This window comes from Hevea brasiliensis, chromosome 17, assembly GCF_030052815.1.
Source record: "Hevea brasiliensis isolate MT/VB/25A 57/8 chromosome 17, ASM3005281v1, whole genome shotgun sequence".
Classification (NCBI taxonomy): Eukaryota; Viridiplantae; Streptophyta; class Magnoliopsida; order Malpighiales; family Euphorbiaceae; genus Hevea; species Hevea brasiliensis.
Window position 1 is genome coordinate 57892978 of NC_079509.1, and position 14804 is coordinate 57907781.

Below are 14804 nucleotides of genomic sequence, written 5' to 3' on the forward strand. Positions count from 1 at the left end.
CACAAGATCTTTATCTCAAATAATTATATATATATATATATATATATTTACCCCATTGTAAATTGAGTCTCTCAAATTGGAGTTAATTTTGATTTTCTTTCTTTGGATGGATTTAAAAAAGAAAAAAACAAATCGCGGGTAAAAAGTAAAAAAGTTTAAAAAATAAAAAGGCGCGGGAGCTTTCACATAAGGGAAAATTCCAAAGCACACGTGCTTCCCACGTGGTCAATTTTATTTTCCCTTTGCCTCCATATTTTGACATTTGCTAATCTTCCCGCCATTTTCTATCTCTCTCTCTCTCTCTCTCTCTCTCTCTCTCTCTCTCTCAATAGCATTATAGAATTCAATAGACCAAAACCCCAATTATCTAACAAATAAAGAGAGAAGAAGAAGCAGCAGCAGCTAGCTAGCAGCAAATGGGTATCAAAGATCTTCTCAAGTTCATGAAATCCTACATTGAACCCATTCACATCAAGAAATACGCTGGAAAACGAGTAATAAATCTATCATCTGTCCCTTGTGTGTGTGTATATATATATATATATATATATATATATATATATATATATATATATATATATATATATATATATATATATATTGCTTATATGATTCAATTTATATATTTTACAGGTGGGTATTGATGCGTATTCATGGCTTCACAAAGGAGGTAGCATTCCTTATTCTTTCAGCATTTTTTAATATATTTTCTGGGTGAAAGGAGAATTGAATTTTTCTTTTTTGGGGTTGGTGAAAATTGTTGCAGCTTATTCATGTAGTATGGAGATATGTCTAGATTTAGATAGCGATAAAAAGCTGCGATATTTAGACTACTTCATGCACAGAATCAATCTTCTTAGACACTACAAGATTACCCCAGTTGTTGTTTTTGATGGTGCAAGTATTCCTTGTAAAGCTGCAACTGAACATGAGAGACACAGGTCGTCATCTTTAACTATTCTTCACTTTTCATAGGAAATTTGCTTATGTGATATTGTGTAATATGTTTTTTATTGATTACCCATTTGGATTTTTGGGAATGGGATTTGAGGTTTGTTTGTGGGGTTTTTCTTTTGGCTTGATTAGGAGAAGAGAATCTAATCGTGATTTGGCCATGGAAAAGCTTAAGGAAGGGAATGTTAATGCTGCCAGTGAACTCTTCCAGGTATGGGAATTTCACATTTTGGGTGTCATGTCCAGTTGTCTACTAGCAAATCTTGCTTTGTGTTCTATGTAGCAATTTTCTCGGGGATAAGCAAAATGAATTTAATTATTATTATTTTTGCAAATTAATTTATTTTAATTTTCGGGTTTGATTGGATTATAATTTCTTCTTCTTTTTCTTCTTTCTTTTTTTTTTTTCTTCCAATTTTACCAACTGAACTCTATGAAACTTTTGGTAACTTGGACCATCTCTCTTCACCCCTGAATTTCTACATTATTTGTCTTAGTTCATATATTCTCCCAACTGTTACTGATTTCTTATGGTCAAATTTTATTTCCTATTTGATTTGATTCTGGGAATTGCAAAGCAAGTTTTACACTAAACTCTAGTCATCAAAAAGTTCTTGCTGAAATCTTTAACTGGTCTGTTTAAATTTTTAATATAATCTGATTCTGCTTTTGGCTACTTTTCCAACAATGTCAACAGTTATCAATTAACATTTACTATTTTGCTGTAATTTGTAGAGAGCAGTGAGTATCACCCCACTCATGGCAAGTAAACTGATTCAGGTATATAATTGCTGTAACATCCCCTTGTTATCTGTTACTTCTAGCTCTAGAAGTTCTGTATTTATAACCTGCAAAATCAGAGAACTGTTTGTCATGTACTTCTGCCGCAGCTTATGTCCCCTTGTCATCTTTCAGATATTGAGATCAGAAAATGTGGAATTTGTGGTAGCTCCATATGAAGCTGATGCACAGTTAGCATATTTATCAAGTCTTGAAGCAGAAGAGGGTGGTATAGTAGCAGTTATAACAGAGGATAGTGATCTATTGGCATATGGTTGCCAAGCTGTAAGAACTTCCACGAAACTTTGATTAGTTCAAGATGGAGGTCTACTGTTCTCCTGATCACTCCATGTTATTTTTTTTACTCATTTTTCAAAACTATTGGTATCGTCTTCTCTTGATTTGCTTTGTTTGCTAACAGACCATTTTTAAGATGGATCGATATGGCAACGGCGAAGAGATAGTTTTAGATAAGGTGTTTGATGCTGTGGCTTGCAAACCTTCATTCCAATATTTTAATAGGGAGTTGTTTACGGGTGAGTCTTCTATGACTAATTTTTTGACAAAATAAGTATGTTATCACAAGTTTGAAAATAAAAATGCAATTACAACCAGAAGTAAATAGTGCACATAAAAACAAAACAGTGATTGAACTAAGAAAGTAAAGAAGAAACCATAAGAGAGAATCTGTACGTTGTGAGGATAATATTCCTACTACTTTCCTGCTGGGAAATCCCCTTATTTCACCAACTTTGATTGTGGATTCTGATTTTATACTCCATGATAACAGAGAAGTATCCACCATCAGGTTTTCATATGTGATGAGATAGAGAGCCATAAGCCTATAACTCTGTTGCATGTGTAAGTTTGGATTGTAAAATTGCTCATGTTTTTCACATTTTTACAGGCATGTGTGTCTTAGCTGGTTGTGATTTCCTTCCATCTGTTCCTGGGATTGGGATTGTGAGGGCTCATTCCTACGTTTCAAAGTATCGAAACTTGGACCGTGTAAGTATACTGATTTTTGAGATAATTGTAGCATTGATCACATTTTAAGTTCTGAATAAAGTACATAAAACTATGAAAACATGCTCCAGGCTTCTTGGCATGTGTAAATGGGTAATGGCTTTCTGCACAATAGCATTCTCAAATGGATTGATCCTTTCTTCAGCATTGATGGGAATCAAAGATGATGTGAAAGTTTAGTATGAAATATGGATACTCTACAACACAACACAAAATAGGCAGTAACATGATGTGAAAGTTCTACTTGTTGGTCAAGTTTAGTATGTGATCAGACAATGACACTTCTGCTGGCATAGACTTCTGCTCGTGTTCTTCTAACAAACTTTTCTTGCATGCCATGTGTACTTTATAGAAATTTTAAGTGGTGTTGCAGATTCATATTTCATGTGATCATGGAACTTTTTATCAACAAATTCATATTGGGTGGCGTGCTTGCAGGTTTTATCAGTTCTGAAGTTGGAGAAGCTCAATCAAATGCCTGAAGATTACTGCAAGTCTTTCAAAGAAGCTCTTGCTGTTTTCCAGCATGCCCGAATGTGTGTAAATTGTGAAATTAAGTTATATAATATTCCTGATCTTATGTTTGTAATCTATGAAATCAAGTTAGTTTGTGCACCTACTTACTGACTTATTGTTTTTAAATGTTCTATGCAGATATGATGCCAACATCAAGAAACTAAAACACATGAAACCTCTTTCACAAGATCTTCAAGATTCTTTGGATGAGAAGCTTGATTTTCTTGGACCGTATCCTATTTCTGTTCGCTAGTCTCTTTCTAAAAGTCTGTAGCATCTATTGCAAAGCTACCCATGAATGCATCTCCTAGTGTCAGGGAGCTTTAACACCTAGTTTCAGCATACACTCCATGAACGGATCATGAACTTTTGCTTTTAAACACTTATATCAGCACCTTAAATACTACAAATATAGTATGAATGTTGCCAATCTAGTGGTATCAGATCAGGGTGTTCTGAGTAAAGCAATAAGTCTGCACTTGGGGTGTGTATGTGTCTGTGGTGTGAAATTTTTTGCCTTAACTAATTTTGAATGATATCAGAGAACTTCCTCCTTCAGTAGCAACTGCAGTTGCTGAAGGAAAATTGAATCCAATGAACATGGAAGCCTTTGATTTCTTTCCATGTTCTGAATGTCATATAGATCCCATTGTCATCCAAAATCTCCAGAAACTTGAATCCACTGTGGTATCCAGAGAAAAGAGCTGCTTTCTGGGCCTTTCTTCTCACACAACAGGAGAGAAGGATATTGCAGGTTAGTTGTTTGATTCATCAATCCATGGATTATTGCAAACAGATGCAATTACTTAAATTTTGTTAGAGGCAATTTTTTGGGCAAAATTCTGCTGAAATGTACATTTGCAACTCCTGATTTAGTCTGAGATGCTTTAGACTTCTAGCTTTCTTTACTTGATTCTATTTTTCACTTCCATGGTATGCGAAATGGTCATTATACTGATGAGATTTGCATTTTGCAAGATTGTCAAAACTGAAATCAGATTTGCATATTTTTATATGATTGCAGGAATAGTGATCAAGCAGGATCCAGTTGTAACTGAAAGGAAGTATATAAATGAAGCTCTCACACTTCGGAAATTTATTTTGCCACGAGAAATTCATGAAAGAACAGAAAACAAAATGATGCCTGAGGATATTTCAGTGAAGATACCTAACAACCCATTTATGATAAAGAGCAGTACTGAAGAAGTTGCATTTGCAGTAGATGATGACAATTTTAATATATTGTGTTCAACTCCTAAAATTTCCAAGAAAAGAAAACGAAATGAGAATGAGATTGACTTGCATCAGAGGGAGAGCATTGAAGAACAAGCTTCAGGGGTTACTGAGGTAGAAAATTCAGATGTGTTATATGTTACCAAGGAATCTCAGGAAAGTGTGAATTCTAAGCCTAGAAAGATTTCTGATGGGAAAGGTAGAGCTAAAAATGAAAAATCAAAGAGAAGTAATAGCAGGAGTACAGAGAAGAAGCAGAACACTATCTTGAATTTCTTTTCTCGTGTGTAATCTTTCATTCTCTACAGATTATAATTTATTATCCATTTCTGATAATCATTTAGTTCTCTAGATACTCTTTTCTTTGAGATGCTGGAACAGAGTGGAAAAGAAACATTAAAATGTGAAAACCTGAACAAATTTGAAATTAGAGATTGGAGAGGTGTTTAGTTGAAAACTCTAATAGGTTGGCCACCATATGCATATAAAAGCAGTGGAAACATACAAGAATGAAGCATCAAGGATCAAAGGCTAAGAAATGTCTTGTTTTTTATGCTTGGTCTTATGGGGAAATGATAAATTATTTATAAATTGGATGGGTGTATATGCTCGAGTATATATAAGTTTATCGGTAATGAAGAGAGTATCGTGCCAATATTTTGGTTGATTTCATGAATCATAAGTACCTTAAGAAAAGTAACTAAAGAAAGATCACTTGATTGCTAACATGCTTTATTAAATCATATAACTGAATTAATTTTAATTTTGTTGACTAGGTAAGCCCTCTGAAACAACTAATACCACATACAAGCTGAACACAACATAGGAGTCTCAAACAGTCAAATTCAAATTCATTAAGGATTGATTACTTCAATACAAAACCATTATTATTCTCTAAGCAAACTGAAATTCCAAAAGATACCGACTGGTGACCGGCTAATGTTTTTCCTTGGTAAGCAGTTGCTTGAACCAGTAGGCAGACATTTTGGGATACCTCTTTAGGTTGGTGAAATCAACATAGACAATGCCGAACCTTGAAGTATAGCCTAATCTCCATTCAAAGTTGTCAAGCAATGACCAAGCAAAATACCCAACCACATTGGCTCCATCATCAACTGCCTTCTTCAACTGAGTCAAATAGCCCTTGTAGAAGTTGATCCTAGTAGTATCATGCAATCCCTTGGGAAGTGTGACGATACCCGGATCATCCATGCCTGTATGAGATTTAGGAGTAAAGAAACTGTAGAGAAAATGAACTGGACCTAACTCAACTCCAAAACTAGCTCAAAAAAGGAGGATTGCCTAAATCCTTTTATTTAGCAAAATTTCTTTATCCCAAACTGCTGTGGGACAAAGAAAACTACATGAAAAACCTGATGTAGATCTAACTAAAAAGAAGATAAATAGGTACTAAAGGATACCATTTTCAGATAATATCACTGTAGGGTTTCCATAGCGCTCTTTTATGTAAATCAAAGCCTTGTACATGCCCCATGGTACATTGTAGAGCCAATAAGAATTTGCCTATAAGTATTCAATAAATAAATTAGTATGAAATCAAAATCATGTGAGTCTTGCATTAATTGTCAAAGATCAATATCATGATAACAAATTACCCTTGGACCGATTGGCACTCCATTCTTTTGATCTACAAAGTTCAAAAGAAACCATACTTAGTGATAAAAGGAATATATGCACAAGGTTTTTTCTTTTTTTTTTTCTTTTTGGAGAGCTTGGTGTCAGAATATTCTTACAAGCAAATCCACTATTCCAGTCTTGCTGATAGCCCAAGTACTTTGGTTTTGGCTGATGCGGATCATACATGTAGTAACTGGTATACTGGTTGATACCCACAAAATCAATTGAGCCCTTCACTATTTTAACCTCTTCTTTAGTGAACTTTGGTAGCCTGTTACCCACAATATCTTGCATCGTTCTTGGATACTCACCATAAACAATGGGATGAATAAACCTGCACAAGGCCAAAATCACAGTTATTGCAGTTCACGTGACTTTTAATCCTGAAGAAAAGCATGCAACTGCAGTCCTTAGCTCCCCAAAAAAGAAGTAAGAATGCGGTTTCAAGTATTATGGCATAAAGAATTTTTACCATCCAACATGAAAGTCTCTTGCTCTTTGAGCTGCATAGTTGTCAGCTTTTGATCTGGTAAGAGGTTCATACCAAACAAAATCTAAGAGAATTCCTATCCTCCCCTTCTGCTTTTCCTGCAATTTACTCATTTATTAGTAAACACAATCTATTACAAATTCGAAGGAATTGAATTTAAAAACAACTGAAGAGGTGCTAACTTGATACTTTTCACGATATCTTTGAACTGCAGCTGCATGAGATAAAATGAGATTATGAGCAACAATATAAGGCTCAGTTGCTGAATTGCCAGCTGTACAATTTCCAAATGCTTTGGAGCATCTTCCAGGAGCAAAAAACCCATTATCATATCCAAGTGCAGCCACAACTCTAGGTTCATTGAATGTCATCCAGTTCTTTACTCGATCCCCAAAGGTCTTGAAACAAAAATCTGCATAATCAGCAAAGTCTTTCCTGCAGAATTGGAAACATTTCTCTCTCAATCTAACTACAGATGGTTGCTCAGTGACACAGCTAGCATTGAAATAATCACTCATCAAATAAAAGATTATTGGTAAAAACTTGACAAGAAAACATAGAATACTTACACTACTTGGCGACTCAATAGTCCTTTATACTTATTCTCAAGTGCCAGAGGAAGATCATAGTGATAAAGATTTGCATAAGGAGTAATCCCTGCAAAAACATGAAATTATGTCACTCTTTGGCAATATATATGTTAAAATCAAGAGATGGAAATTGAAATACTGTCAGATTTTTTTTTCTTTTATTTTCATTCAAAATTCAACCTCTTTTGAGCATGTAGTTGATCAATCTATTGTAGTATGCAACACCCTTCCAATTTACTTTCCCAGTGCCATCTACATCAACAGTGATTCAGAGATTAGACCAGGCCAGCAAACATTTTACAGATATATATTTGAAAGAGGGAGGAAGCGGGGGGGTGGGGGTGAGAGGGAAGAAAAAAAAGGCAACAAAGAAATCAAGGAAAAATAACTTTTTACCTGGGAAAATTCTGGACCAAGAAATTGAGAACCGGTATGCATCAAAGTTCAAATTTTTCATGATATCTACATCTTCCTGTAACATTAGAAGAAATGTGACCCATAAATAATCCATCACTTTTCATTACTGTCTAGCAACACACATAACCAATGGTTATTTATATTTTTTCCCTTTTTCTATTTTTTATTTTTTTGGTATTGCAGTAAAGTGGCATTGCAGATCAGCTTTCGCACACTGTATTAGGTTTACCTCCCCGGTTCGGTTGAAGGCAAACCATCCACACCAGAACTAAGGATTAAAGAGCAATATTTCCCCTTTTAGTTATAATAACATTAGGGAATTAGCGACTCAAAACCTTATTATCTCCAACATCAACATTGTAAACAAAGCGTAAATGGCCAGAAGATTATTGCATTTAGTCACAAAGAATACTAAAATTTAATAATAATATGACTTAGGCATCTGCATTTTGTGGACAATGGGCATCCACCCTTATTCAGGTACGTAGCGATACTAATCTGAATATTGGTATACAGGTAAAATTACTATGCAGTGACTGACAGGAAAATCAAGGGTATAGGATGTGTATGATAGAAGTTTAAAAAATCAAGAGTTAACACTAAATCTCTATAAATAAATATGGGAAAAGTCAACCTAAATCCAAATAACATTAATTGAGTAAAAATTACAAGATAATAATTACCTTATTAATCTCATACCAAACACCCCTTTAATTGAATCAATTAACAAGTAAGTTTGTCTTCATTTATTGATTATAGTTCGAATCTTTAATCTATGTACTCGTCAAATTCTCTATCCCAAATTTAGATGGAAAGCAGACTTAATTCAGTGTGTGTGTGTGTATATATATATATATATATCAAAAGTGTATAGATAATATATGATTGCTCTTGTTCCATATATTGCATCATTGACAAAATTTCTTTAAAAAAAAATATTATCTTATGCTATAAGACCAACACTCATAAGTTAGCTATTAATTTAATGCCTTTCTCTCATTTCTTTTCCATATTACAATAATTTCTAAACTTTTGGGGTCTTGAGTTCATATTCTGGTAAAAAAAAGTAAATAATAATAAGTCCATGGTAGAGGGCACAAAATTGAAGGGCATGTCCATGGTAGGGTGGTCGCAGTCCCAGTCTGGACCAGTTTTGATTCGGTGAATTAAGATCGCAGGGTCCCCTTGGACTCTAGTTCACTCACTCCTTGGACTCTAGTTCAATCACTTTGATCAAATTCAGCTACCTAGATTTTTTCCAAAATATTTTTAATTTTAAAAAAAAAAGGATTCTAACCCAAAACCGAATTGAATTGTTTGATTTTGATCCAATTAATCCAATTTTATATTTTAATTAAATCAGTCTAATTTGGATTTTAAAACTAAATATCGCCTGTTTATGGACCATGAAAATGTAAAATAGTAAAAATATTAAAATATAAAAGAAATACTCATAGACAAAAGTTAAGACAAAAATAAGGACATACTTTGTAGCGGTGATACTGGTCCACTGATACCTCTCCCGTGGCATTATTGGCAACAATCCCTGTCCCCACGTGATAATCACATGTCATGTTACATGAAATAATAATAATAATAATAATCATTATTATTATTTTAGTTATTTTCTCATGAAAAAGCAAATTTCCGCTTAAATTTCTAGGAATTTAATTTAATTATTATTTTTTTATTAATTCTCACATTCAAAAGTATGAAATTTATTTTTTTTAATTTAAAAAATATATTTAAAAAAATATAAATTAGACTAAAATTACATAATTACGTGCAGATTTTTAATATTTTAATATTACATAAATAAACAGAAATAAATGTAAAAAAATTAACATTTTAATTAAATTTCAAAAAATAAAAATTTTGCATAAGTAAAAATAAATGCCAACAAATTATTTTATAATCATTTACCAGGGATTTTAACGAAGGCATCCCAAATGCTAGGTCCACGACCGTCCTTATCTGCCATTCCTTCGACTTGATAAGCCGACGTCGCCGTTCCGAATACGAAATTCTTCGGAAAACTTTCTCGGCTCAGTCCTCCAGTATCAAAATGTATCGTCGCCGCCATTGCATACTCCGCGCACAGTAAACTAACCACCCATATCAACAATGGCAATCGCAATCCGCTGCCTCTCATCTTCAAACACAAAGATTAGAGAGAGAGAGAAAGAGAGTAGCAGTATGGCGGAAGAGTGAGTGCAGAGGGGAAGAGCAAGCTGTGCTTATTTATAGACTTATTAATCAGGATGAGGATAAATTATTTACATCTTATCCTTGAAAAATCTCCTTAGCAGGAAGGAAAATAATCTAGCGTGAGTTGGCACCACATCATGCCCGATAAATGTGCCGGCAAATTCTCACGTATGAATTTAATTTAATATATCAAATAAAAAATTAAATAATAATAATAATTTTAAGTAGAATATTATATTTTTAAATACAATTTATTATAATATTATCATCTTTTCAAAAATTATTCACTTTCTAAGAAAATTATTGTATAAATTAAAATATTAAAAAATTATACTCCTTTATAAATAAAAAGATATATTTATAAAAAATTTAAACTCATATGAAAATAAATTTATCAATTATTAAATTAAAATTTTATATTTAAATTTATACATTCTCTATATAACTCTCATTTCTTTATAAGTATTTTCACATATAAAAAAATATAATGTTAATATTATTATATTAAAATTTATTAATAAATAATTTTCAAGCAAAATTTAAGTTATTATTTAATCAGATATATAGATTTGTTTTTTAATTAGTTATTAAAGCATTACACATTAATTTATCATAAAATAATAAATAAAATGAATAACTATATAACTTTATATTTTTTTAATAAAAATCGATAATTTTTATAAATTACGAAAAATATTCAATGGTGAAGGTGCATGAAAAATGATGGTTTGGCAACTCACTGAAGAAACACTCCTTAAAAAGGAAAAGGGGTAAAGAATCAATCGCATGATTTGGCCTTAAATCTGGTGTAAAACGACGGTTTATTCTCCTTTAAAAAATGTAATTATGAGCATTATCTTCGCCTACTTGACATTTGCTTGAAAAAGATTGAAATTTCCAATTAAAATAAAAATAATATTAATTAATGTAAATTGTAAAGAAATAGGAAACTAGGAATTAATGGGGTGAAATTTCTAAGGTTACGTATTGTTCAGTTGATGAGCTCTAAAGAGAGCATTGATCCAAAGATTGATCCATTCGAGAAACTTGAACGTACTATTTTGATAAAGATCTTCAAGAAGAAATGAGGGATCTAATAGATCTTATTAGAATAATCGCAAAATTACCATACTCAAACCTAAACCCAATCACTATTATTAAAATTCGAATTCATCTCAAATTCGATTAAAATTTATTTTCAATTACCCGAATTCATCTCAAATCTGATTATTATTATTCAAAAAAAATTCTAACCCATTTAATTTTATATATTTTTATTAATATTTTACATAAAAAATTATTTTGATTAATAATTTATATTTTAAAAAATTAATAATTTCATAAAATATTTAAATTTCATTTTATATAAAATAAAAAATAAAAAATATTATAAATATTATTATAAAAATATATATTTTATATTTAATTAATATTTATATAAATGAGTTTGGGTAATGAATACCAAATATGCAAAATCCGAATTTGATTCTAAATTCATCACGAGTATTATTTTTCAAATCCGAACTCAATCTAAACACGATTATATAATACTCAAATCATTGTCATCCCTAATCGAGTGTATACATCTCTCCCTCTCACTCTCCTTCCATTATTATTATTTTTTTTTATTGAAAATAGATTCCATTAAAATGCATAAAAATTACAGTCCTTAACCTATTACTAAAGAGAGGAATTTTTTCTCTCTAAGAAAACTAAAGAGAGAGAACAAACAAGATGTCTCTCCCTCCAATTGTGCACAATAACGATAATTATTTAATAAATATTGTCAATTTTTATAATTTTTTTAAATAAATTAATAAATATCATTTTTTCTTATAATAATTATTTAATAATTATAATTTAAAGGTGTTTTAAAAAATGAAACAATAAAACTTAATTATAAATATCAAATAATAGACATATAATTTGGTCAAAAAGGCATCAAATTTTGAGGACCATGAATGGTGGATTTGGTCCGAAGATTTCCTTGCATGCTTGTCCAAAACACATTAATAAAAAATATCTATGAAACTGTCCTTTTTTTGTGGGCTTTCAATCGCCACGTGAGATTGCCTACAACTCCACTAATGCTGTTTACAATTTTATTTCTTTGGAAAGAATTTCAGAGACATGCAATTAAATTTATTTTTTTAATTAAATTTGACATATTAATCAAATTAAATTAATATCAAGAAAAATAAAATAAAATTTAACTGAAACTAAAAATATTTATCAAATTATATATTTTAATTGAATTAATAAAAAAATATAATATATATTTTATATAAATAATTAATAAAATTTAGAATATATATATAATTATATTTTAAAATAAAATTTATTATTTAATTACTATATTTTAACAGAATTAAATGCTTAGTTATTCTATTTTTATTTCATTAAATTGTTTAATTTTTTCATTAATTTCTCTATTAATTTTTTATACTCAAAATATCTCGACTCTTTTTCTTTATTTCTCACTCTATATTTCTTCTTTTCTACATCATATATTTCTTTCCTTTATTCTCTTTCTTTTTTCATCTTTTAATAAAAATAGTAAAAATTATATGCGTAAAAAGGTTAATAATTTCCCTTATATCTCTAAATAATTAAGACAATAATATAAAAAAATTATTTCTCAATAGAGAAAATACAAATATAATATCCATGACATTAACTGAAAATATTTAAATAATTTTTAAAATATACAAATTTAGATTTAGTTTATAATAGCAAAAATTTTATTTGTTTTTTAAGAATGTGTTTTTTAAAATATAAGAACTAATTAATTAGTTTTGTTATAATAAGACTAAATAGTAGTATATTTTTCAAAATATAGAGATAAATTAATTAATTTTACTAAAATAAAAAAATTAAATAATAATTTATCTGACATTAAAATTTATTAACTAAAAGAAAATTTGATAAAGAGACTAAAGAGTTTAACAGAAATTAAACATAATGACTGAATAATATATTTTTATAATTATATATTTAAAGTTATAGTGAAAATTTAATGACTTATTATTTTTTTAGTAAATAATTTATTGTTTATATTTTCTTTCCTTAATAAGTAAAACAAAATTTGTTTGCTACCATTGATTCAATTTTCTAACATTATCCTTGTTTGAAATGGAAGAATTTAAACTTTTTAATTTAAAAGAATTTTTTTTAATAATTTATTTTAAAGGAAGTTAGAAGTTTGCAGAAAATTCAAGAAAACCTATATCATGAAGAAGGAGAAGAAGATCCAACCTTCAGTTGCGGGATATGCAGAAATTAAATAATTGAGGCCGTTGAAAGGTGGACAAAGCCATTGATTTGAGATTTCGAGGATTTGGGTATTGAAGAGATTTTTTTTTAATTATTTTTTTAAATAAAATTTTTGTGGACTATGTTAATAAAAAAATAATTTTTTCATGCATCATGTCAGCAATTTAAATGATATTATGATAGTGCTGATTCCCAGAATCATATAATATTTTTTTTTGGTCTGTTTTCAATAAATTATAAAATGGAGGTGCTATTCTTCCAGATTCGGATGAGTAATTTATTTTGGGAGTTTCGGTGTTTCTATTTTCATTTTTATTATTATTGGGTCCTTTGCTTCTTGGGAAACTCTTTTTTTATTGAGTAATTATTATGTTAGCTGTGTAGATATTGAAATGGCTCCAAAGGGTGTCATCGATGTTATTTATTTTTTGTAGCAGGATCCCTTTGAGTTTGATTAAATTATTTTTTATTGTATACAGTTATTATCACATGGGTCTGATTGAATCTTGACTTGAATTCAGAGACAAGTTAATGTCGCTGCTCACTCTCTTACTAAGATAGCTACCTTACATGCTAATTTTACTTATTGGTCTGAGCCTCCGAGTTTATTATGTAATGTTATTTTTTCTGATATTATTTTAGGTATTTTCACTTTACATTTTGAGTTTGAGATTTGATATATTAAGGAAGCTTGTTAGTGTGAATTTAGAATGAACCTAATATGTTACATTTTTTCTGATTTTATTAATAAAATATTATATTTAAAAAAATGTATGTTGATCTTTCATATTTAATAAAATTATAAAATGTGTTCTTTTAGAATAAATCTTGGTTTATTTCTTAAGATATGTATTTGATGTTCTCTCCCAAATATTAGGGTATTGTCTTTCTTTAGCGAGATTTTATTTTTTTTTTTATTTCTTACAATTATGATGGAGATTTTATTTTTGTTTTTATTTCTTACAATTATGATGGACTTTTGATAATTTAAAATATAACGTGGATCATTGATTCTGTTTAGTTGGAGATTTTAACTTATTAATATTAGAGAAATTTTTATTAATTGTAACTTAAATATAATTATGGAAACTTATTATGCTAAATATATAAAGAATTTTTTTTTTATTAATTGTAATTATAAGTAAGGAAATTTGATAAAAGCATAGGAGAATATTTGATTTTTGGGCAGATCTTGAGCTATTTTTTATTTAATTTAACATAATTATCATTAGCTCACATTGAGTTTAATGCCTATTCAATTAAGGTATATCTATAAAATGAATTAGGAATAAATAAAATGTTAAAAGAAATAATTATAGGCATAAACTTACATTAATACCCTAAATAATTATAAGAAAATATTATAAATAAAAGGTAAAATAAAATAAAAAAACTTTCATTAAAAAAATAAATCAATTCATTTTAAATATTGCATTATCAAATAATACATTTTATTATTATTTTTTAGTTTGAAACACTTAAAGTTGATTAAAAAATTTTAAGAGTTGAATAAATAGTGAAATAATATTTTTAAGTTTAACAATATGAAATTATTTAAATAATACATTGTAAATTATACACTAATTATGTGTAAATATGTTTAATAAAAAGAGATATTTTAGAAGATAATATTATAATAATGATGCAAAACTCTCTTCTAAAAGTGAATGCATGTTTGA

General features: G+C 29.5%; 1 protein-coding gene and 1 pseudogene across 1 annotated transcript; one reads left to right on the plus strand and one right to left on the minus strand.

Annotated features, from left to right (window-relative positions):
* Positions 1-98: 98 nt before the first annotated feature.
* Positions 99-4862, plus strand: LOC131175398 (exonuclease 1-like; annotated as a pseudogene).
* Positions 4863-5334: 472 nt separating this feature from the next.
* On the minus strand, positions 5335-9897 carry LOC110651020 (beta-glucosidase 44). Its single transcript, XM_021806205.2, has 11 exons — positions 9568-9897; positions 9132-9190; positions 7624-7699; positions 7408-7479; positions 7207-7294; positions 6820-7072; positions 6620-6735; positions 6264-6481; positions 6126-6157; positions 5931-6033; positions 5335-5723 (listed from the first exon to the last, which is right to left on the minus strand). Exons 1-11 carry the CDS (start codon positions 9794-9796, stop codon positions 5446-5448), a joined length of 1524 nt encoding a protein of 507 aa, XP_021661897.2. The 5' UTR covers positions 9797-9897; the 3' UTR covers positions 5335-5445.
* Between the last annotated feature and the right edge of the window lie 4907 nt (positions 9898-14804).

Excerpts from the sequence above, each read along its gene's own strand:
- LOC110651020 (XM_021806205.2), bottom strand. The coding sequence starts at position 9,796 with ATGAGAGGCAGCGGATTGCGATTGCCATTGTTGATATGGGTGGTTAGT. Across the intron at positions 6,034-6,125 it reads GAGTGCCAATCGGTCCAAGG|GCAAATTCTTATTGGCTCTA; the intron begins GTAATTTGTTAT and ends GAATACTTATAG. Across the intron at positions 5,724-5,930 it reads AGTGATATTATCTGAAAATG|GCATGGATGATCCGGGTATC; the intron begins GTATCCTTTAGT and ends AATCTCATACAG.